General features: G+C 43.7%; 1 protein-coding gene across 2 annotated transcripts in view; it reads right to left on the minus strand.

Annotated features, from left to right (window-relative positions):
* The window catches only part of SEMA3F (semaphorin 3F), a 365,356-nt gene that overhangs the window by 99,486 nt on the left and 239,917 nt on the right, over positions 1-25,953 (minus strand). For both annotated transcript variants that reach the window (XM_069644139.1, XM_069644138.1), the window contains one exon: positions 383-476. In XM_069644139.1, coding sequence (XP_069500240.1) covers positions 383-476 — 94 coding nt within the window. The remainder of the gene's footprint in view (positions 1-382; positions 477-25,953) is intronic.

Raw genomic sequence — 25,953 nt, forward strand, 5'->3', positions numbered from 1 at the left:
TTCTATAATACTAATACACAACCACTGTAAAAATAAAATGACATAAAACAAATCAAATGTTAACAGTAGCAAAAAAGTAAATCTGCATTAATAGGTGGCAGTGGCATGGCTTAGACCACTTGTGTCCAAGTTTCATTTGTCTATTGTGACATTCTGTACCATATGACTGGTGGCCAATAAAAGCATTACTTGGACAAAATACTGTGGGATTTCGCCATTGAATTCAATAAGGAATATTAATGTTTGGCCGCCAATCAAATTTAAGGTTTTTCCCTGTCCAATGAAAGGCCTTGAAATGTGCCCAGCACTCGGCGCGGCATAAGTAACAGTAGTTTTCTGGAACCAGAATGTCTGACACATAGGCCATTGCGTTGACACTTACGAATCAGGGCTGATACGCTGTCCAGTTTTGGGTCATAAGAGCATTTTCCTTTGCCAGATTCCAACCGATCCGGCTCCAGGTAGAAGATATATTCCTGCAGCGGAGGAAACACAGATGAATGCCATGAGCTTGGGTTAAATACAAGTTGAGCCTCCCAAATTAATCCCAGAATTAGGAGTTGCTCCAGCTCTACACCACACACCCTTCCCTTGCCATAAACTGCACATCCATCTACTGCTGACATCAGCTAATACAACAGAGCACCAGTTAAGAATATCAGCGAATCGAGCGCTGCTGAAAAGCAAAGCAAGCTTTAAAATGCCCTTTGGCATCCCTAGATATCACAAGGGTAGAGTCACCCAACACTGCAAAACAAAACTAAGGCATCTTAACATCACATCGCTCAATTTGTGAGCATACTAAGCACCGTGACACATTTCAAAACATTGCCACAAAGCAGCTATCCGGGCACTGCCCTTGCCCCCACAGGGAGAGAGAGCTTCATTTGAACCCTCTGACAGCTGGGGAGGGCTCACTTGCCTGGTTTTCGTTTGGATTCCCCAATACCGATTAGGTACGCATAGGCCAATCCGGGTGGGGGATACGCCCCTTGGAAATGTGGCATTCCCCTTTCGCCATCCACCAGTTCTTACAGAGTTTGATCAGCGCAGAATGGGCTTCCCATCAAGTGTCATGTAGTTGTATTGATTGAAACTAGTGCTTGTGAATAAAGGGAGAATACACTTATTAAGCGGAACAGTCTAAAATGAAGGGAATATAAGTCACTGTTGAACCAATGAAATAGTGTCACCTCCTTCTAGACATGAAACTAGATCCCCAAGCTATATATGCCAGAGGCTGTGGACATAAATACAGGAGAAATAGTAAACAGTCGCCAAGGAGCCACGAGTCTTTCAGAGACGCGCAGCATTAGCTATGCATTGTCATCATCTAGGAAGATGGTAAAGGGGGGTTTCCAGATGCCGAGACCAGATCAATGGAATAGGGTAGAAAAGCAGGGTGGGGGGGCAAAACATAATTGAAGATATGGTTCTTGTTGTGGATTCTGCGAGTTACAATCTAGTTTGGGCAGTGAGGGGTTTGAGTCAGAAATTACGATCACTTGAAAATGCCAGATCTGGGTGAGGTGGGCAATAGAGGACAATAGGTTGGGAGCCTGGAGTAAACTAAGTGTTAGTGGTAAAAAAACAACAACAAAAAAACAAACAGGCAATGAAAGTAATGCAGTATGTAACGTTTTACTCGGAAGCCATAGTCAATGAGAGAGCAAGCATGAGAAGGGTGGTGAATGGTTTTATGAGCCAGGTGAAAGGAGCAGGCGGTGCAAGACTGTCCAACCACTGAATGAGAAAGCCAGTATTGGGGCGGGGAGAGTGCTGCTCTCTCTCGCTATGTTGTTGAGAGGCAGGTAGAGGTGTAATGGAGAGTCACTTCCAAAGGGACGTCCACTAACCTCGATGGAAATCCATTAGATGGCATCCAATACCGCCATAAAAGAAAAGTAAAAACGTTAAAAGCAGGTTAGAACTCTGAGAAATCCGTGGGGGAAAGTGCAAAACACTACAAGAAAACAGTCCAACCAAGGTATATGTGAGCCGAACTAGAAGGAGCGCAAGAGGAAGAAAATGGTCCCCAGGTACGGCAGACGTTTCACTTCATAGACTACCTCCACATGGAATACTGTGCCACTGAACGTTGCTTGGTCAAGTCGTTTGATAACTTCAGGTAGCAATTAGGGACACGCCTGTTTAACCATCAAGAAGTACACAGCAGCAGATCTACAGCGCCACGTGACCCTTTGGGGCAGTGTTCACTATGTAAGTGGGGTCACTGATGCAGGCCCAGAGGCTACAAGGAATCAAGTATACTAAAATAAAGAATATAGAAAAATGAATTTAGCACCACAATGAAAAGAAAATTATATAGTAACAAGGAAATTAGCAGAAAGCCTAGAGTTAAAATCAGAGCAGGTCTCCAGCCTCTGACCACCAGCTGTTCGCCCTCTGTCTCAACAGTATAAAGTCAGACCAATCACCTTTGTCAATTGCTGTTCATTTTCCTTCCACTTCAGTGAGCTATGCGTTAGTCATACCACATTAGTTGCTCTTTTGCTGTCTGATAAAAGGAACTTTAAAAGGACCTTGTCTCATCACTGGTACCTCAGTCATATTGTTGTCCCCCGTTTGGAGCCAAACCTTGTCACCCACAACAGGACATGAGCGCTAGGAAGCTTGAAATGGAACATCTTCTCCTGAACCCGGCAGACCTGGATTTCTATTTGGGCGACACTCTGCATTTTGTTTACCCTCCACTAAAAAGCCACAACCTCCACCTTTTTTTCACCAAAATGAAGTAGCTAATTGGTAGATGCTACTGCATTCAGAGCTCTTGCTTCAAAATAAAGATATTTGAAGGTTCTGCCAATGAGCATCTATGGTTTCTCGTCTGCTTAAGATATCGTCTCATTTCATTCTCATGTTTAGTATTTTAGACCTTTAGGGGAAACTACAGACTGCTAAAGGGTGGCCGAATGCCACAGTAGTGCATAATATTCCAACACAAAAAAAGTGAGCATATCAAAACGTCACAGTTAAAACCAGGAAAAGCCAATTTCTTACTGAAGACCCATCTCCAAAGAAGGCCATGTTTCTCTGTCCAATGGTTCCTATAGATAGCCCTAGGAGGAGACACCTTTAACAGCTGTTGACTCTAAAATTGTATTGGAAAGGACTGGCTCCCTCGTGTTTTATATTGTTAAAATATGCTTGGCACTCTGAAAAGGACACATGGATCCCGAAAGTCATGCCTCTGAAAAAAGAAAGGCGGAACAATTGGGAACAGGAGCAAATGCACAATCATAGCTTTATTTCGAATCGGATTAGACCCATGAAACCATCCCATCATAGCTTTATTTAGAATTGGATTAGACCCATGAAACCATCCCATCATAGCTTTATTTAGAATCGGATTAGACCCATGAAACCATCCCCGAGTAATCGGGGTCAAACAAATAACTGCTTTTTGTTTTTGCGTTTTATATAGCACACACCTAGATCGAAATCAACAGAGCGCTGTCAATGCCATTGAGGGTAACATAAGAGGAAAGGGGGGTGGGAGGAGGGTTTGCAGTAGGTGGCATGCAACGCAATGTGGGAATACAAAGAGCTTAAGTGGCACCTCGGCATTATCAAGAACGAGCCTTCATGTCCTTTGATGCACAAGAAACTCCCATCTAAGCCTGAGTTTCAACAGTCCCGAGAAAGGGGCTCTCCGATTCAGACTAAGCAAAATTAACAAACAAGGATATTAACTTTCCCAACTTTTACTCAAATTGAGAAGATGGTACACTAGGATGTGGAAGATGAGGAAACACATGAAATCAATTAATTGGCAGAGAATAACTGTGGGAGAACAATGTCTAAGAAGTCTTTCATAGCAGAGTGTTATTTTAGCTAACTAAACCTAAATATAAAAGCCGCAATAATGGCTCTTTTTCATGTAAACCACTTGGATTCCTTTAGTCTGTCCTTTAGAAGAGGCGAATCAGGAACAAATACATGCAGAGTCCAAGTAGACCATGGTAGCTTATGGTAGCCATGCGAGAGAAGACATACTACTTCAGAGACAAAGATTTACGCCCTGATTCATGGAATTATTTGCGTGTCAAACAAGGATTTGCAGGCAGAATGGCACGCAAATCCCTGTTTTACACGCAAATAATTCCATTAATTCGGGCCTTAATGGGTTAAGCATGACAGGATGTCAGCCTTGACATTAACTGGAGGTTAGCTTAAAATCTGCTTTGTCAACGAATGAGGGATTTATTTATTGTTTGTAACAAGTACTCACCAGAGTAAGATCATTCATGTAGAAGCTGAATAATAGCTGGACATATTAAGAGAAAGAGTCATGACTTACTCATAGAAGAGGACATTGGAAAGACAGACCTGCGTCAACTGAGCCATGGTGCTGGTCTCAGCTTTGTCTAAGGTGCATGCCAACCTAACTATCTAAATGGCTGTGTTCCAATGTATGAACTATTTGTGTCCCTTCATACAGGTTTTGATATGCAGACACATTTACTGCAATTAGCTTCACATTCTAGCAGAGCTGTCCATCAAGGTGCAGTTTAGCGGGACTCATCTGCCTGGATTCTGAAACAGGTTGGCTCTCATTGAGGGATGATCCCATCAGCGCACATGGAGTGATGCAGATATTTTAAGCGTGTGACGTTAGTGAAAGTCTATGGGAGGGAACGGGGGGGGGGTCGGGGACTGGCAGAAAGGTCCGCTTTCACTCACAGCATGTAGTGACAGCTGAGTAAAGAAACCAAATCACATTGAAAGATGACAGGAAGAAAGTAATCCCTTGATTGATGGGAAAACCCAAGATATACCCAAGTGAGTGATTATCTAAAGGAAGGGAGCGTGAATCATACTGCATTTACTCCGCTTAGCAAGTTAGGAAAGAACCTGGCGTAAAGATGCCGCTCCATGCAGCTCTGGCGATTACTTCTTTGAATACCAGCTGCTTCTGCTTAGATGGTCTGTTCCCCTTTTATAAAATCTGTTTCTAATGAGATTCCCTACACTGTAATACAGCATGGGACCACTTATTGTTACTTCATATTTACTTAGAAAGCCTGTAAGGTACAAAGGTTCACTGATTTCAAAGAGTACATTCTCGCTGGCAGCTGTGTCCAGTGATTTTGAAACAGGCAACCTATGGAGGATGACTTCACCATTGGAACAGCCGCATAGCCTGCAAAGCAAACCAGGAAGGGCAGCACGGACTACAGGGCCTGATGACTGCATCCAGCTCGGAGAAATGTGGGCAAACTGGGGCCTGCCCAGTAATCAGAGCAGCATCATTTATGAGAAAGGGGCAAGATCCCTTAGATTGCCAGTCACGAAGTCGAGGCAGATCTGCTGGTCTAGTGACAAGTAGTTGGAGGTCAAGAGGGCCCTTAACCCCCACCCGCAGTGTTCATATACTTGATGGATGTCAAGGTATACAAAAGAAATCCATATAGTAGAGATATACTCTGATGGGCATATTAATGCTTCATAGACAATGGTTTATCCCAGTGATATCGTATGGGCTTGCAGCACTAGCTATTAGAGATCTAAGAGGGCTAGCTAGGATTGAAGGTTTCTTTTGGCGCAAGATTACAGCTTCCCCAACCTACTCCATACAATATGTAAGAGTTGAACTGGGACTGCTTTCTCTCAAGGCCACAATATTAATGCGGAGGGGACTCCTCTCATTGAAAGTGGTCACCCGCCCTAAATGCCTGATGCTCAAAATTATGGGGAAAAGTGTCACCACCCTGCATAATAACATTCACACTGATTCATACAGATGACTTAATATTTTACTATTTTAATATTTGGTTTCTGTGTGGATAGATTTTTAGTGATCATATGTATTTGTATACACATTTGATAGAGATATGAATCTTATGTTCTAAGTTGTAAAAGTTGAATTGAAACTAAATGCAACTATAAATTAAATACAAATAGTACAAAGAATGTCTCTTGTAAGCCTTGGTACTACATTTAGCAAATTCACCTAGAACCATGTGCAGCCTGCAAACACATTACAGGAATTTACATAATGAGTATCTTTCAAAATTATCCTAGACATCAATTAACCTTGACTATTAGGAAAACAGCCCTCCAATTTCCTAGACAATATAAATTGAAACGTAGTCCCATTAAGGAAATTCCCACGAGGATGGGCATCTTGTGAAAGCGAGTCCTGCATGAACATACAGCTTGAGTAAAGTCAGTCATGACCCCCGCTTCTCTGCTCCCAGCTACTGTCTGCATATCAGCATGGGCTGTGCAACTGTCAGACCGGATCGAAAACCCCCTTTCTGAAATCAGCTTACATGCACCCGGAGTTCTCGGTGGATGGAAGAATACATTCATGTTTCAAAAATCTACATTTCCCAAAACAAAGGGATACATCCTGCAACCATGGCTACTTTTTCAGACCATAATAACCAGGGTACTTTGTGGACGCTGAGGGTCTTGTTGGAAAGTGTAACTCCTTTTATGCAGCTACAACATGTGATCAACAAAATACAGGCATGATGCTGCCCGGAACTGGTTATTCGCTTATACTACCCATATATCCTGGGCATGGCTTACTGAACATTTCAGCCCGAGATGTTGAGGAGTTTCTCTATATTTGTTTAGCGGGGTCTGGGAGGGGTATTGGCTTTCTGCAGACTTGCTGCATTGCGATCCGGCCCTGTTGTGGCAGTGGTCTTTCTTTTCCCTGATGCCTCGAGCCAGTTTTTCAGTTCTTTCTCTTCGTGCCTTTTCCTTGCAGCCTACGCTTTTGCCCACTTCAATGTTCTTTGCCCAAAGCTCTTCAATTTCCAATTATGCAGCGCGCTCTGCAGTGTTCGTTTCACCGTTTCCCGTTGTTGTCCTATGCACTGCATCGATTCACATTGTTCTAGCCTTTGATTCGTAGCCTTGCACGTTTTCTCTGCTTGCACATGTAGTCAGCTGTTGTACGTCATGTATATAGCCGCTCATTACAGCTGGCTACTCTCTGCTTTGTCTTAATTCTTTATTTTAATGACCGCCTTGTCATAAACTGCTACTTACAAGGCACTACTAGTTTGTCATGGGTCAGTGCCTTGCCACTGTGCGCCATGTCTCTTGTGCCTTGCTCCACCTTTCCACGCTCGTATGTCTAGTTTATTTACTCTTGCTATAGGTAACCATCATATTATGTATAGAGTCTACAATTTCCACTGTTGGCTATGCTGCAACCTGCTTGCATATTATTTTGTCTTGTTGCTTTAAGCCCATGTTTCCCTCTTCTGACTTCCGTGGTTGTGCTGCACATGTGCTCTTTGTCCATCCTGTAAAACCCTGAATCTTGGGGTCATTATAGGTTGATTGTAGTTTCCACAGAAACCACACTCTTTTCTGCCAGATTCTCCCCAGAGCTGCGTTGATTCCATGAGTTTGCTTGGCAGGCATTTGTTTAAGTACCCTGCAAGCAGACACTGAGAATGTATAGTTGAGAGAGAAGTTCCCATTTAACATGCGTTCACCCATAATTGGTACAAAGAGTTTTTGTAATTTGTGGTCCACTTTCATATGTACCCACCATTTTGTGAAGCCTTGCTCTTCAGTGTCCTCGTCATGTTCCTTGCCCTACCTGTACCTGCACCTCTCACCATCTTGCATCTTCAAGGATGCACTTGAACTCTCCGTCCATACCAGCTATATATTTTCCATAGACCATAATGGTGCTCCCACTGAGGAACTACTAACATTACCAAATCCCTACTAGCCTTGGAACACCAGCCGTCATGGGCTCCTGCCAATCTCTGGTGTACTATTCGCCAGCCACTTGCCTTGATGGTTTCCAGATATCAACTTTTGGTCTATTTTCTTCTACCCACACCTGGCTCTTGGTCTCAATGCCTACCAATGTAGGAGGCCCAAGTCAGGAAGCAGAGGAGTATGCACCAATTTGGTTACGCAAGGTGGCTGCCAGGACAATTCTCTATGCTGTACTGTAACCCACCTTCTTTTACATAAGGTATTTGGCAGTATCGAGCTTATATCAATCAGTTTAGTCTCCATATATATTGCACACACCACAAATCCATGGAGCGACAACACTGTGTTGTAGATTGTGTGAAAAGGTTGATATTAAGAGACCTACAGAAGATAAGATGGTTATCTAGCCCAAGTGTTTTTCCTGTTGTCCAATCACTTTGCTTTCTTCACCTGCTGTGGTGGTGTTACTTTTGCTTTCGATACGTGCCATTAGTAGCCTCATTTGCGTACTCCCGTTCTCACCTTTCTGTGTTCATGTACTTGTCCCCCGTCCATCTGAGACAGTGATGCTCTGTAGGTGGCTGCGGTCATGAGTCCTGGGTGCCTGACATGCCTTAGTTTCTGTGTACGTTCTTGATGCTCTCGTCATGTTCCAGGGCTTGCACAGCTTAGTGCTTAAGCAGATGAATACAGTCTGTCGTCTCCAAATGCAGAACATGTAAAACAGGTATCTGCACTCCTGTAGACTTTTAGATTTAGAAACCTCTCACAACCACACTTATTGCAAGCCATCACAGATAGCATGTGAACCCCATTTGTGAACAGTGCGAGCACTTCTACAAGTGAAGAATAATAAACGTTAGAGATACAATGGATAGGATGCGACTGGAGGTACACACCTGGACATCGCTAAAAACCTGTTCTCTATTGAAGATGTAAAGGTTACATTTTATTTGATGGAATGAGCAGTTGCATGTATTTTTTTATTCGAAGTAAAAGGCACATTTTGCTGTGGAGGTACTCTTCGAATGCGCAAACATTGGTCACTCCACAGTATTTCTTGCCAGCTCCCGTCAATAAATGGACTGCACACAAATGATCAACAGAAAACAGCTGCTGAATTATGAAAAAACAAATGTTTTCAACTCATAGTTACTGAAGGGAAACCCTAAAAAAGTGCAATTGCTACAACAATCTTGTCGAGGAAGTACATGTCCTAATGGGCAAGTACAAACATTGGAGGGCTGAAAAAGATATGCCATAATATGCAAGGATGCTTTGGGAAACTTCTGAATATCAAAGTCATCGAGATCTAGCAATGCATCTGTTTAGTGGAGACTTGAAAGCCAAGTGCAAGCAGGGAGCTATGCCGCCATTTTGAACCAGGCATTAGCATCTTTTGGAAAAAGCTTTATTCCCAGAACACCCACAGCTCACAATTTTTAATATGATGTTAACAGCAAAATGAGAGAACAATGTAGACGTTGTAAGAAGTAACACAATTACAAGTGTTTAAAGCATTGGGAAGGTTGCCAGTAACCCATTCGGAACAGATATGGGTACCCAGAGTAAAAGCATGTTACATTTTATGAACATCTATGGGTGACCATGAAGATAATGCAGATAATAGTTCACCAATAATTACAACAGGGTTCCTGCTGAATGTGTTCATGGCCTGCTATTTCTCTGGGAATTCCCTCTGGATTTGTCAGTACAATCCAATACAGCAGCTGTGAATACTACATTTAAGGAAAAGGAAGGAGTGGGATACTGTCAGAGTTCATAGCTCCTGGCCCACACTAGAGGCTACACAGGTCAGGTGCTGTGGAGTCCCGTCTGTTCCGATGCACTTTTCCATGTCGCGAGGCTCCCGCCATGCCGCATGCCTTGGATCTCTGTCATAGAACGTTGGGTGTGGGGAGAGTGACAGTTGGGGACACTGATGTTAATGGCGGCAGCTGCATTAAGTGCTAATGAATGGGACCTATTAAAGGAGCTAGAAATCAAAAATGTGTGCGTTGCTTACCACAACATATTGGCAACGAGAGACCATGTTGTGTGTTGGCCCATACAGGCAGAGGAAGGCCGGGCAGTGTGTAGGGGCCGAGGACTGAATCAGCTGGTCTGTGGGGCCCAGTGGATCACGTCCCTCCGGCGGTAAACAAAGTAAGCTGGGGGGCGGTGTTGGTTTGGAGCAGTGTTGAAAGGAAGGTTACGTCGGGTAAAGGAAAGGCGTGAAGGGCATGACCTAAGTACATTGGCCACATGAGGGAGCACATCATGTATTATAAAAACAATATGTTGCATGGAGAAGGGGAAAAAGACAAGAGGCTTGTGTATGCGTTGGGTGAAGGAAAGGCTTGAAGTGCATGAAATAAGTACAGTGGCCACACGAGGGAGCACATTATGTATTAAGTTATGTTAAAGGTACTTATATAGCGCACCGTCACAACGGAGTTGGTCCCCAGGTGCTCTGGTGGATCTGTAAACAAGGAGGGCGGGTAGGGTTAGTCGGGTGGAGCGGGAGTAGCAGAGTGGGAGAGGTGGTATGCTGTTGGCGGCTTCAGCTCAGCATACACCGGGGGCTGGGCTTTGGTGCAAGTATCAGATCGGGCGAGACCTCGTATGCTTTAGTTGCTGTTTTTGTGTTGTTGATACGGTGTGGTAAAGTGCGTGCGGATTGCTGGGAGAGAGATGGTTGTGTGATCTTTATGTGCGTTGAGTATGCAGAGGTTTGAAGGTTGGGTTAGTGGGGTCTGTGTCCTGATCCTGTATCCTGATTGATACTTCTGGTTCCGTTTGAACTGTATCCCTGTGGGTGGGGTGGTTGCTAATTCCCTATAGGCCGTCTCACTGTGGTGTGTAATGGTGCAGCACTGATCCAGCTGTATCCTAGTGAGTGTTATATCGAGCGATAGGTAAGTCTGAACCTTTCCTTCGGGTGTGGAACAGAGGTTGGTTCTACCTATTCTCTTGCTACCTATTGTGAGAGGGGTCTGTTTTGGAATGGTTCAGGGTCAGTGCGCTGTTGGTGAGGCGTCCTAGTGCTTCTGTCTTGGTCAGCCTGTGTATTCAGTGGTTAGATTCCTCTTATGACTATCTTTCAGTTAGTCCTTCGGTGTTCCACGGGGTGACTTCCTTAAGGGCTATTGTTTGGTTGTTGCTTGTGTGAGATGGCGCGTAGTGCTTCCCGCTGTATCTTGAGAGCATTGTGTAATGCGATTGCTTATTCTGTTTCTCACCCTCTGTTTTGGAGCTAATGGATGGGAGCTCCCTATTCCCTTGCTATCTACTGTGACTAGGTCTGTTGGGAAGGCTATGGTTAGGCCCGGGTGCTATTGATGAGTCGTCCTGGTCTTTGGTGTTTCCGTCTTTGTCTTGCTATGTATTCGGTCTTTTGGGTCCTATTACGGCTGTCTCTCGTTTATTCGTTTGGTATGTTGTGGATAAAAATATTATGTTGCGTGGAGAAGTGGAAAAAGGCAAGAGGCGTGTGTAATAAATGCATTGGCACCCGAGGGTGCCAGTAGACCACAGATAATCATTTCAGCAAAGGCTAACTGTGGGAATTTATTTATTTATTGTGATACAGTTTAAATTATAAACTTTACACAAAACATAAAATAAATGGCATATTGATATAACATAATCCAGATTCATATCATAAAGGTAAAGCATGTAGGAAAAAATGTTAAAACATAAAAAGATCATCTTCATATATTAATACTGTTGGAATTGATGCAGTGGTGCCAGAAGAGATCATCCTTGATATAATCATTATCATGGACATAACTGTCCAGCAGGGGATTAAATGTGCTAGCCATCTCGAGACAGTCAGTCAGAATATGCTTTGCCGTTTCCAACTGATCTTGAACTTTACACAGGCGGCATGTTCGCAATGTAACAGCCATCTTAGCTTTCCTTCCCGTAACCATCATCGTAGGGCGTTGCTCCAATCTAAGTAACAAGATAAACCGTCTAAGTCTAACTGATGGGCAAATATTCAGATAGCTCTGTGGTTTCTTAAAGTCATAAAGTCTATGTTGCACGAATTTATAGCTACTCCAACTCCTCAGATTTTCAAAATTCTCAATCCAATCCCAGAGCTCTATACGTTTACAAAGAGCCCTTTGAGCTTTTTCAGTGTAACCCCTCTCCTTATTTTGCCACTCAATTTCAAGGTACAATTTGGACATCTGATCAATAGTTGTGCAGCTCGAATTTTCCCTGGCCATTTCTTGATGGACTGCCATTACTAGTATCACAAGTCATTTTTAAGTATAGAGATGCTCGCTTCTTCAATACTAATGCCTTTAGTGAGATCAAGCCCAATTCTAGCCTAATAAAGGCCATTGGTATACAGGGAGGTAGGCCAAGAATACAGCGCCAGAATTTACCTTCAATCACCTGTAGCCATCCTAGATCTATCTCCAATAAGGCTTCTATTCCATATATTATGGCCGGGGAAAAAGCCTGTAGATACAGCTGCTGGATACCCCACAACGTAAAGCCACACTGCTTGACAGTAAACCTGTAGAACAAGGCAGTCAACTGAGCCCCTCTAATCATGCGCACTTGTTTATAGGCCACATAATCACCAGTGACTTCAAAATCTATACCCAGGTACCGATATTGAGGAACATAGGAAATATTCACCAGGTCTAGCTTAAGTGATACACGGGATACTCTCTTTTTAGTGTATCTCATGACCTTTGCTTTCCCTAGATTGATACTAAGGCCGTTCACCTCTGCATACTCCCAGAGGGCCACCGCTGATCTGCGTATCCCACCAATGGTATAGTCAAAAATCACCAAATCGTCGGCATACGCTAAAACAGGGCAAGAGGCCTTACCAATTTTAGGGGGGGCAGTTGTTTACGGCAGCTATTGCATCGGGGATATCATACACATAAAGATTGTAAATTAGAGGTGCTGTAACACAACCTTGCTTCACACCCCTATTTTGTATAACATTAGCAGTAGTGTGGCCTTCTTGGTCTAATTTCAGTTTCACTTAATTGTTTTGATGTAAGAGTCTTAAATAGTATATAAGACCTCTCGGACATCCCATTATATTCAATGTCCACCACAGACGGCTTCTGGGAATAGAATCAAAGGCCGCCGAAAAATCTATATATAGAGCATATAGTGGAGGAGCCCCTCCTCTTAAAGCTCTAGATCGTAAGATGTCCATGATCATAATATTATGGGAGGTGGAGTATCCCTGTCTAAACCTGCTCTGAAATTTGGACAGTACACCAGAACCCTCAGCCCATGCTTGTAGTTCTTTAGCAAAAGTGAGGCAAATATCTTCACCGTGGCATCTAACATTGAGAGCAGCCTATAGTTGCTAGGGTCAAATCTAGTTCCCTTTTTGAACACAGAGATTAATATTGCCATTGGCCAAGAGCAGGGTATTTTACCAGATTTTATGATTTTCTCAAATAATATTCTCAATAGGCTGGCCCAAAACTCAGGGTGCGATTTGATAACAATATTGGCCAGCCCATTAGGTCCAGGTGCTCGTGACGATTGTATCTCTTATTTTATTTAAGATAGATTCATATGATATATGAAACGGAGCTACTAATGGAGGACTATCCAATACTGTTAATTTATTGTCCTCAACATTCCGATTTTCCCAAAAAATTTCCCAGACTCTTGCTTCAATGGGGTTAGTCAGTGCCCCGTTTTGCAGGCCTCGCGCCTCGCCCAGCAGGGACCAGATGTTGCGTGTATTCCCTTCACATATGGTCTTCACCATTTTTTGCCAGGCCAATAATTTATCTGCTCTTCTTTTTGCTTTGATGGTCGCTCTATATATCTGTTTTTAATCCCTCTAACTGTTACATAATATCTCTCCCCCAGGGCCATATCTTGTTTAGCCTTACGAAGCTCAGCTCTAAGAGATCTTTTCATATCTCTAATCGCTTTGTCATAAGGCCATTTTTTCCCCTCTGTACTTATCATTGACCCCTCTGGTAATGCTGCATGCTTTTCTACAAAAGCCTGAACCCAGTCCTCTATGGCGTCAATTGTCAGCTTGTTAAAATTAGGGAGCTTGCTATAGTCTGCCGCCCCCAGGGCCTCGATTGCCCTGGAAATGTTTTTATCCGACCAAGAGATCCTGGTACCGGTATTATTCATTTTTACCATTCCTATATTGTTGGACAAAGACTGCTCTCTAGGGATACTGATCTCACATTTCAAAGCGGCATGATCACTCCATTAATTGGGGATCACTGTCATATCCATCACCAATTGCTGAATCCTAGGACACACAAATACATAATCCAATGTATTATAAGAATTCCCATTTGACCATGTATGGTGCCCAGGATAGTCACTGGTTGTTCGCCATTCAGCATTACCATGTCCCAGGACTCAAACAAGTATTCCCACACTCCACCCTCAGAATCCTTTTTGTTATGGGCCATAGCTCCTCTTTTTTTAATCTAGAGTTCTGCATTTTACTTTCATATCCTGACAAATGGCAATTAAAATCACCAACAACAATTATTCCTGTGTCTCTAGATATAAACAGCCACTTAGCCAATAGGTCCTGGAGAGAGTCCTGCAATTGTTCGCTTAGCTTCGCCCTGGGTGGATTATATAAGCTCACTAACAAAAAAGAGTCCTTGGGTTTCTTAAGGTCCGGAATTACGTCAACTGCTATCATATTACTTTCAAAGTTGCAGTCGATCTGTCTCGAACCCAATGTATTGGCCACTCCTATTGTCAGACCACCCATAAGGCCTGCATTTTTCTCCCCTTTTTGCTGCCAAATGATATAACACATAGCTTTCCAATACTAAAGGATCAATGCCCAAGTTTCTTGTAAGCAAAAGCAGCTATATTTATCCAGTAACTTTGTTGAACCCTCTGGAGATAGGAGATGAGCAAAGCCTCGGCAGTTCCAAGATAATAAGGTTAGATCTCATTGATTAGATATAATCTCAGGAAGTGCATCTACTAACCATTTTAACACTTGTTGGACTTCGGATACAACAATCTTCTTTCCCTTAGGTAAACTTGGGTGATCTACTATTACCGGGGCAATTTCTACTTCTTCCATAGGACAGTCCGGGTCAGCTTCGTTGAGATCAGCATCTACTTCAACATTCACTGCTTTTAGTTCCTCTTTGTAATTTCTTAACAATTCAGCTGTAGCCAGGAATTTACAGTGTAGTGCGGATACTTTAGGATTAGGGCCTTTCAGGGGCTCAACAAATAAGAAATCGTCAGATTTAAGGACCCGCAATTGTGGGACTGAATCTAGTCTTGTTAAAAATTCTGAACGCGATAACCATTTACTGTCCTTGCTATGGTATAAATTCTTGATCAGACATATCCTGTTTCCTCTCGTCTCCTCTTTGTTTTCCATGGGAACAGCTACTGTGATTCCTGAGTTTTCTAATTCCATAGGAAGTTTCGTTGCTTCATCCGTTTTAGTGGCCTTTCCGTTGCGCCCCTCTTCCAACTCCACACTCTCTAACTCCACTTCGAGCTCGTTTTCAACCACTTGTGCAGGAAGCAGCCAGCTAGTGAGGTATCCTTCTCTGGCTGCCTTGCTTTTCTTTGCTCTTGCCACTCTTTTCCTGCTCTTTTTGGTAAGCAATCCCATCTCACCCTGCTCTGGCGGCGGGCGTGCCGTAGCCTTTTTGTCCTTTCCAGCCCTTCTTGCTAGTTTCTGTTGTTTTCGTGAGAAAAAAGGGTCAGGGCTACGCACGTCCTGCTCAATCTCCAGATTTTCTTGCTCTTCGGATTCATTAGCAATAAGGATGGCATCTGATAGATTTGCTTCTGCATCTTCTGCTGATTTCAGTCTTCCTTTACTTTCCATAGCAAATGTCTCAGTATTAGCCAGTATACGCCCAGACAATTTAAGCAAGATTTTAAGTGCAAATTGTAATGATACTACTGATGCCTAAATTTCCGCTTTTTCTGAAGCCCCTGGAAAGGACTTATCCTGGGATTCTGCTTCCACTTCAGGCACATCCTCTATGGAGACCATTGCTAGGTTAGGTGAGATTGACAGCCTGTCTAGACAAAGTCCCACCGTTGTTGTTCCTAAAGGCGTGGTCATCCTTCTGTCTATCTGTGTGTCACTGTTATTGCTCCTTCTATCCGGGTGTGGTATCATACTTCTTTGGATATTTAGGCACAAGTCTAGTAACAAGTTGTTATCTATATCCTTGAAGTCTATCGATGTTATGGCCACATTATCACAATGAGCTGGTATATCTTCTTCAATAGCAGTGGAATTTATTTCACGAACTGCATTCAATAGAAAGAATTCAGTGATCACACCTTGATTTATTGGAGGCATTTTTCTTGCTTTCTTCTTTATCCTAGTTTTTTTCCATTTCGACCTCCTTATTAACAAGGGTCTGATTTATGGATTTCATCTTGGATTTTCTTAAATTATATGTAGATTGGTTCCGTTCTGTTCCTGCTTGCATTAGACCAGCAAGTTGTTAGCCCCCTTACGTTGAACAAATGCGTTTTCAATCCACGTCAGGATCAAAGGCACAAGGCCCACAGTCTCCTGGTAATGTTACTACACCTGTTCGTTTCTTGCCTATGTGGATTTGGTCCTTCTGGGTGTTAGAAACCCTCTGTTTAAGTTCTTGGGTGGCTCAATATTTCTTCTCAGGGGAGGCTCAAAGTCTCCCCGGCTATCCACAGAGTCACAGGGAGGTGCAGTTGATACTGTCTCGATAATCACTGATAGAGTGAGACTGTGGGAATTTGTCCAAAGTCACCAGCAATGTGCAGACCACCCCACCACCAACTTAGAAAAAAAAATTGCAGCTAGTGCTTATTTAAAAAAAAAAATAGCACTTACCGAGATGCAGCTGGAGCTTTTATGCCTGTAGTCTTCGGTCTGCGTCCTCCGAGTCCCGGCACCAATGAAAGAAAAGCCGCCAAGTGGTAGCTTTTGTTTACTACAGCTGGCTGGCTTTTCCTTCATTAGTGCCGCAAAAGCAAGCACAGGCGGGCATCCATTTCACAAAATGGATGCCCCCATGTGCTTCCTTTTTAAAATGTTGAGCTTCATTTTCTCAAAATTTTACATAGGGACTTAAAAAAAGTGCCAATCGTTTTTTTTTATTATTGCCCATCTTTTTTTGCAATAAAAATCTTTGGGCGAAACATTCCTTTAAAGTGGTTCCGTCTATGAAGGTCTCCTCCAAACAGGTGCAACCCTGCTCTTCCAGAACCATTAAGGGCAACATCTCCTCTCTTGCCCCGGCTCTTGCTGACTTCTGTAAACACTCCTTCACACCACTGGCTCCTTCCTTCCATCCCTCAAGCCCTCCCTTGTGCACCCTCTCTAAAAAAAACTTCCGTTGACCCCTCCTGCCTGGCAAACTATCACCCTATTTGCACTACCCTCTTCCTGGGTAAACTCTTGGAGAAGCTGGTCCTCCCTCAACTGCCCCTCCACACTGATCTTGTTGGTTACCGCCATGACCATCAATCTGGATTCCGGGCAGCCAGAGACATGGAAACAGCTCTCCTGAACACCCGTGAAACCATGCTTGCAAATCTGGACTCCAACTGTCCCGTAGCTATCATTCTACTTGATCTCTCCTCTGCCTTGGACATGGTCAACCATTCTATCCTCATAAAATGACTCAGACGCCCTCAGCATCACAGACCAAGCACTGGATTGGCTGACCTATTTCCGCATGAACCACCCTTTCCAGTTGCAACTGGGCCCTTTGTGCTCCACCACCTCTGTCTACCTGTGGCATTACCCAGGGCTCTATCCCATCGCCATGGCTCGTCAATATCCATCCTACCCTGCTTGCTCACCTGATTTCCTACTTCTCTCATCATTTCCAGTGTTATACATAACACACATTCTTTCAAAATTCCCTCTACCACCTCGTCTTCCCGCTCTCTGATCCCCGACTGTCTTTCCGCCATTCAGGTGTGTTGTGCAGATAATCTCTGTCTTAATGCCAGTAAGAGAGATCCTTCTCATTGGGACACCTGCACCATCTTTTCCTCTTACCCTCTGGCTACCCTCTTTTGGCCCTCTACCCCCACAATCCTGTGAGGCCAAAGACCTTGGGCCATCTTTGATTCCACTCTCTCCTTCACCCCTCACATCATGGACCTTACTAAAAAGTACGACTTCCAGCGCCACCTTCTCAGAGGCTTTCGTCACCTTCCCCCAGAAGATTAATGTCTCCAGAGCTCTGGTCCTCTCTGGGATGGACTACTGTACCAGCCTCTTTCTCAAGCTCACTCGTTCCTCCCTACGCCCCCTCCAGCTAATCCAGAATAGGGCTGCAAGACTTATCCTTGGCCTCAAGCCCAGGTACTATCTTTCCAGACCCAAAATCTCTCTGCTGGCTCCCGGTGGCTGCAAGGATCAAATTCAAGACACTCTGCATCATCCACAAGCCTTTCTGGGGCCTGGGACCATGCTATCTCCAACTTTCCCTCCCTAAATACTGCCCTGCTAGCGCCCTACACTCCTAACTCCAACTCCAACTCTGACTGTAAAAAGCTTCTCCAAGCAGAGAGTACGGGCAAGTCTCTCTCCTCTGCTGGCACCTCCCTTTGGAACAGCCTACCTGCCCCTCTCAGACTTGAGCCGGACCGCCTTAAGTTCCAGAAACTGCTCCAAACTCTGCCGTTCTCTACCTCTTTCCCTTCCCTGTTAATCAACCCACTGCTGCTGTAACTGATGGCCTGATCCTCATGAACCTTACAGGACTCCAGGCCCTTCATCCCAGTCGATACCAGCACCCTTACCCCTTCTGCACTGCCCTTGTGGGCCCGTGCTTGGTGGCTCTGCATCCCCGCCTTGGGAGTCGCCGGCACTAGCACTTGGCCTTAGGTTCTCCTCCTTGGCACTTCCCTCCTAAGCCCTCCACCAGCACTCGTCCACTCCTCCGCCCCCCCTCCTGCACCCTCCCCATTTCCTGCACTTCTCGTCACTGCACTTGCACGTCCAAATGCCACAAGTCCCAGTAGGACCATGGTTGTATTTGACTGTTTTTATCATTGTTATTTCGCCTGCTCCCTGCCCATTTAGCCTTGTGTCGCTTTGAAACACAATTCTGTTGTATAGGCGCCTAACAAATGCTCAATAAAAAAATAAAAAAAATGTGGCGACCTTTGGGGATTAAATACAGCTAATTGGGTGGACTACCACCCACTACCTAAACTTGAAGACCTTGTGTCAAAGGTCAAAGGTGTCGAAAGCTAGATGTTGACACTGGATGTAAGGGCAGCATATCACCAGATCCAATTGCATTGACTGCTTTTGTGATATCTGAGGGGGCATATCAATTCAAGTGCATACCTTTTGGACTGGCGTCAGTCTCTTCTGTGTTTCAACATGTGATGCATGAGATGTTCAAAGGCTTGAAAGGAGTGGTGGCATTTCAAGATGATTTTTTGGTTTATGGGCAGAATGAAAGTGAACATAAGATTCTGTCTGAAGTGTTGGATAGGTTGTGTGAGAGAGGGATGATGTTGCAGAAAGCAAAATATGTATTTTTGAAAGCATCAGTGGAGTATTTAGGCCATGTGATATTGGCTTTTGGGGTAAAACCAAGAAAAGGATGAGTTATGGCCATTATGCAAGCACCAAGGCCTTAAGATAAGGAAGGATTGTTTATCATTAATGCCATTGAGCGTTTTTCCTGGATATGCCACGTTGCTGAAGCCATTGCTGAAGCCATTGAGAGAATCTATGCGCAAGGTGGTGAAGTATGAGTGGAATGATGTGAGAGAAAAAAGTTACATGAGAATTAAGAAATGTATTTGGGAAGTGCCCATTTTGAAAGTGTTCAGAGAGGGTACACCATGTGTGATAACTGTGGATGCAAGCACGTGTGGTTTTGGTGTGGTGTTGGGACAAGTGTGTGTGGGAAAGGAGTATACTGTGGTGTTTGCTTCACGCACATTGAGGAAATCTGAAAGACAATATTCAGTGACTGAGCGAGAATCTCTTGCATGTGTATGGACCGTGCAACATTTCAAGTGATGTGTGGGGTATGGTTTTTAACCCAAGAACAGACCATAAACCTTTGTTGAAGATTTTGCAAGCTGGGAGTTCCTGTAAATCTACCCTGAGGTTGGCCCGATTGGCTTCAAAATGACATGAGTATGTATACAAAATGGAATATATACCGGGAAACAGGAATGTAAGGGCTGATTTTCTGTCATGGTTGCTGTTGCCGGATAGTGGGTGCGAAGATGAAGGAGAAGAAGACATGGAGATGGTAGTGTTTATAAGTGATGGAAAGAATGAGTGGAAGAGAGTTACGGAACAAGATGAAGTACTGATGCAGGTGGTACGGCATGTGTTGAATGGGTGGCCTAGAGAGCATGGTTTGGACAGGAAGTTACAGGTGTATGCGAAGATACAAGAGAAGTTGTCAGTAGAAGATGGAGTGCTCATACGTGATCACAGAATGGTACCTCCATCTGGTGTATGAGGGAGGATATTGAGATTAGAGCATGAAGGCCATGGTAGGTCTACACAGATGAAGGGGCGGTAGTGCATGAATATTAACGGTGGCCAGGAATGGACAGATATGTTGACTGGATGGAGGGCATGTGTGGTGTGTACCGAACTGATAAAGTGTACCAGTGTAGAAAGGTACCCTTGCAGATTGTGGACTTGCCCAAAACACAATGGGATAAGATAGCAATAGATTTTATAGGTCCCCTGCACAAGTTGGACCTTGAAGAGCATAATGCACGGGTTGTTGTTGATTATCACTCTCAGTAGTATGAGGTGGAGTTTATGGCAGTGCCAAATGCAGTCAGTGTGGTTGAGTATTTAAGTGATCTATTTGAAAGAGAAGGTACTCCCAAGACATTAGTGACGGATAATGGCATCCATTTTACATCAAGAGAATTGCAAATGTTTCTGAGTGGGATGAGAATCAAAAGTTGGAGAATGGACCTTTACCATCCCCAGGCTAATGGTGTGGTGGAAAGGGTAAACAGAACAGTTAAAGCAGGGCTTGCAAAATCTACTAGCCCACTAGCATTGGTGAGAACCATTTGCATGATATTCGTCCTTGCTTGCGAGTATGGCAAATCCATGTTTCACTGTGCATGCTTGACAGCATTGCAGCAAATATGAAGAGTGCGTATGCCAACATGCACCATTTTACAAAATGCACTGGTAAATATTTTGTCACCAGTCACCTTAGGGCAAGTGCATTTCTCTTAGGTCGAGTGTGCAAAATAAGGAACTCACCCTGATTTTGAAGAATCTGCAAGGCCCGATTAAAGAATGTATTCAATGGGCCACAACTAACCACGTGCCTGTGTGGAGAGCTTGGAGTAATATGTTTTGGGCCTATCATTGGTCGTTTGGTGGGGAAGGAATACTTCTGGTGGATGTGGGTCAGATTTATGAGAGTGCTGGAATCACAATGGAAGAACAAGATGCGTTTTTACAGCTGGCAAGTGGGAGATGTAGTGCGGATGAAAAAAAACGTTCAAGGTAACCAAGGGAGATTCACAATATTTTGATCTGGATGTGGTTACTGAAACCAGTCGCTGTGCTGCAAAGCTTGTCAAGAATGGTTGGTGGAACGAACAAGTTGAATAGGTGTGTGGGTGCGGATGAAGATGAACAAAGAAACATTGAAGCGATGAGTGAGAACAAGGATGGCATGCTTATACAAGGGTCTCATGCGGAATACATGAGCAGATCAGTGACAAGTGTATGTGACAAAGAAAATCGGAATGTGCAGGGGTGAGTGAGCGAGCTGCAATGTAAGATGGCTATGAATGAAGATGCAACAGAGAATATGCAAAATACAAGATATCATCTCAGACGCAATGCCGGTTAACCTAGCAAGTTCAAGGAATATGTGTTATGATTAGAACTATTTGTAAAATTCAAGCGTCTCATAATTAAAGTATTCCGTTGTTAATCTGTTTAAAGGGTGATGTGTTTGGATGCACTTTTCCATAGCGTGAGGCACCCGTCATGCCTGGCGCCATGGAGCTCTGTCATAGAACGTTAGGCGCAGGGGGAGTGACACTTGGGGACACTGATGTTGATGGCAGTGGCCGCCTGATGTACCAATGGACCCTATTAAAGGAGCTGCAACTCAAAGTTGTGCTTTGCTTGCCGTGACACTGCCATTGGTTAATACCTACGAATGTGCATATTCTGATCGGCAACCAGGTTTGCATGTGTGTCTAGGATTTCATCACAGTCGCTACACTTAACCGTCCTTCTGATCGCACAGTAGATGTGGTGTCAGGAGCAGGACATGATGCTCAACATCGGCCTGATTTGAAAACTTAAAGTTACATACCCAAATCATCTAGCTGTAGGGGAGAGCGGCAGCTTGTTCTATGCTGTGGTGGGTCTATTAGGGCACTATCCTACTATTTCTTATAAAATAAATATTTGCTGATTAAGTTCGGTCATGAACTATCAGTGTCTTAATCGCTTTCAGAGGACAGGACGTTCTGCCTGAAGCATTTCAATTTGGCAGTATGGCAATAATGATGAGGCTGACTGCATTAGTCAGATCCCAACTGCCCCCAAAAAGCTGATGTGCCTTGGTACTCTCTCTTGCTTACTCTTCCCTCATTACTTGGATTACCAGATGTTCAGCTCTTCCCTGCTGCATCTCTAAGTGTACTTATTGTTTAACTGTATTTTACAGTAACATAGCAAATGCTCCAAAGGCACTGTACAATAAATAAAAGTTGCAAGAAAAACACACAGAATGTACTGAGTGGCTGGAGACAAATTAGGGAGCGAAAGAAAATAAATAAGGAAATGATGGATGGGTCTTAAATTATCACAACATACATTAAGTGAGAATGGCGTGAATCAGTGGGGCAATTTAATTTCAATGGTTGAGAGCAAGAAGGGCCAACAATGGAGTGGGATTACATCGGTGGTGGCAGATTAACATATTAGGTAAAGACAAAAAAATCTCTTTGCAGTCTCAGCCACCCTATTTCCTTCACTTACCTTTCCCATCTCGGAAATACTGTATTCTCAAGGTGAGGCTGCAGACCAGCCCAAGCTCAAAAGCTGGCCATGAGTTCATGAGGGGCAGGCATGGGTGCACCACCAGTGTGAAATGGCAATCTGGTGGATGTACCCAAGAGGAATAAAATAATAGGTGACCATCAGCTGGACATCTCCTTTATGTCCTCATGCCAGCAGCACTCATCTGTTGCAGCAGCTTTAGCTAGAGACATCCGTCTATTCAAGACACTGGAATGCAGTTTCAGGGCCATCCTTTTGAGTGATCAGTAGCAAAGTATGTAGTGGGATAAACACTGCACACTGAAGACAGCACTCTGATGCCCACTGCCGGATTGGTACTCGGAACTGATATGTAAGCCAGGGGTGCTATTTTTATTGAGAGGGTAGCAGTTTAGAAAACTGGGATGCGATGAAATGATCATGGAGCCATGTTTACCGTCTTTGATAATAATGAAGGAAGACTTGAGAGACTGAGGAAGGCAGAGTTACTGGCACCCCAAGAAACATTACTTATGGACGAGAACACTCTCCATAAAATGACCCTATCACTCTAACAGAGGTGCATGACAGCACGGTAAAGAATTAAAACAATGAGTTATGTATACACATGCCATAGTTAACAGGAAGCCCACAGGGGGCTAAAATCATGAAAACACGGAGCAAGTTATATATTCAGAGATGCAGGAGAGACTTTTCCGCTGCATGGTCTTCATTTTGCTCATCTATGTGCTCAACCTTTTCTAGAAGATTCTGGCTCCTTCCTATGGATTTTGCTATTTGCCATCTCATAAAAGCCTCAAAAGGTGTCCCCAGGCACAACAGGGGATTTAGTTTTTCCACAACTTAAAAATACAGTCTTTGCAAACAAATCTAATTTTCAAAGTTTTGACCATGGACCATAAGGACCTTTCAATGCAAGATCTGCAGATAATGTACTAATTGGTGTCTAGTCAGAAGTGAAAAATAACCTCATCCACAAGTGCATTCTCAGCAAGTCAAAGTTTCAATCTCTTGACGCCTTATTAAGTTGACAATTGGGGGTGGCTGCAGACCACTATCTATTTTGGTAGAGCATGGGTAGAGTGTCAAACTCGTCCGGAGACTATAATTTTAGTAATTAAAAAGGCAGCACAGATATTTCCAGATCCTGTGAGAGAAACTCATTTAACAGAAGCGGCTCCTGATCAATCCTTCGATTCTCTTCACCAGCTCAATATCATTGGTGTCGTATTGCTTTTATATCTGCTTAGGTCGGCTACAAGGTGTGCAGAGGTTTGGGCCTTCAGCACCAGAAGCATGTAGGAAACATATGCAGAAACTGTCTTGCTGGCAAATAGTCTCCTGAAAAATGCCACAGTGCATGCCGTTTGTTACTTTAGGGAGATTTGCCCATAAACAGAAGCAAAAGCAAAGCTATACATCTAGGGTACATCTATTGCACGGACACCAAAGAACCTTTGAGCTCAATGGATATCAAGCTACTCGCCTATGGCTGTTTAGGCACCTGGATCCAAGTTAGAAACCATTCAAAGAGGATAGGTAGACAGTACGGAGAATAAAATATCAAACAATATCTTTAACGGTCTGTCCCTGAGAATCCAATGACAAATTTAGTCACCCAAGCAATAACCAGACTCTAAAGAGCTTAGTACCTGGGAGAGGTCACCCTCATTCATACCAGCCATTTAGATAATGGTATGATTTCCAACTCATCTTACTAGTGAAGGCACATGAAGGGACAGACTGAAGGATCGGAAGCAGTAGTAGATCATATAACCAGTTTCCTTGCCCTTTTTGGTTGCGCTCATTGGAAGTTAGGGGAGGGGATAATCTTTAATGTGCTTTTGTAGGGAAGTGGCCAACTTTAGCAAAAACATACAACGATGCAGTATGTACCCTTGGAAATGGATTTGGTTGGGAGTTCAACAAGTAGGCGTCCCATGTAAATGCATAACTTAACCCTTCACAACAGATTCAGGAGAAGGCTTGGAGGAACAAGGGTGACTGTGTTAAAGAAAAATACACTGTAAAAATAGATGTAGATTTTGCTATTTGTTACATAAACCCAGCTAGTACCACATACTAGGGTACCTATTGTGTCTGCTTTTTGCCACAAAATGTTTTGTTCCCTGGAAGAACACTTATCATAAACTTAAGGCAAGCGTGCTTGGCCCGATATTTAAAAATGTTCTCCTCCGAAATAACCATGAAGTCATCTACCCTGCTCTAAGCATTTCTTTAGGGAGTGTCCAGAATTTGTTAAATAGAACATTCAGTAGCAGAGCAAGTACCAATACTTAGTGGAATGGTTGCAGGCTTTCAGTGGATATAACTTGGCAGCATTCTCCCACCGAGTCATCAGTCCATGAAGTTATGCATTTTATTTCTTGGTGATCTATATGGCACCAAATGTGAGCTACGTTGCTTCTTGGCACCAGCAAAAGCAAAGGAAAGGGTACAAGGACAAGCTGATCCTCACAACCTTTGTAGAAATTCAGATCAGACAAGTGCTATGTGAGAGAAGCACATTGTACAGGATTACAATAGGTACACGAGTAAAGCATTACATGAAGCAATACATTCAGGGGTAGGATGATATATACAGTCCAAAGGGGAGGGCAACCAGCAGAGGATGCACGGACAAGTGCAAGAAGAGAAGATATAGAGCAGAACTCTCAATCATCAGTTTGGTGTCAAGGGGCAACTTGAATGACAAGCTAAAAAAGAAGCTAAATAAAGGGAGGACCCTGAACAGAAACAAGAGTAAATCGACAAAGTAATGTCAGTAGAACACACATTCCAATCCCCACCAATCAGCAGGCAACAAGTGTTTGAGGTGAACAGGAGATGCAAGGTTTAAGTCTGGTGAAGGATTTGTGCTGCCAAAGGTGAGGTTCCATCTTGGCCCTTCTGGAACTAGTATGTCAGCGGCCCTGTCTGGAAGGGCTTTCTTGTACCACCAGTCTTGACAGTGGTTGGAAGCATTGTGCTTGTGAACGAGCCATTTTTTGGTTTCTCCTGAACTTTAACAGTTTGGCACAGCATGTTCATCCCGCTAGAGAAAAGTAGTGGAGGTTCGAATGAGTCTGAAATTGCTGGCTTGCAGACATTGAAGTAATACTGTTGGTGGTGCTGCAGGGATTGCAATAGACCCATCGAAAAGGTTAGAATATGCATCTATTTTTACAGGGTATTCAATACAATCTGATGGTAGATTGGAAATTGAAGCC

Source organism: Ambystoma mexicanum, chromosome 2p, assembly GCF_040938575.1.
Source record: "Ambystoma mexicanum isolate Mex_15411 chromosome 2p, UKY_AmexF1_1, whole genome shotgun sequence".
Lineage (NCBI taxonomy): Eukaryota > Metazoa > Chordata > Amphibia > Caudata > Ambystomatidae > Ambystoma > Ambystoma mexicanum.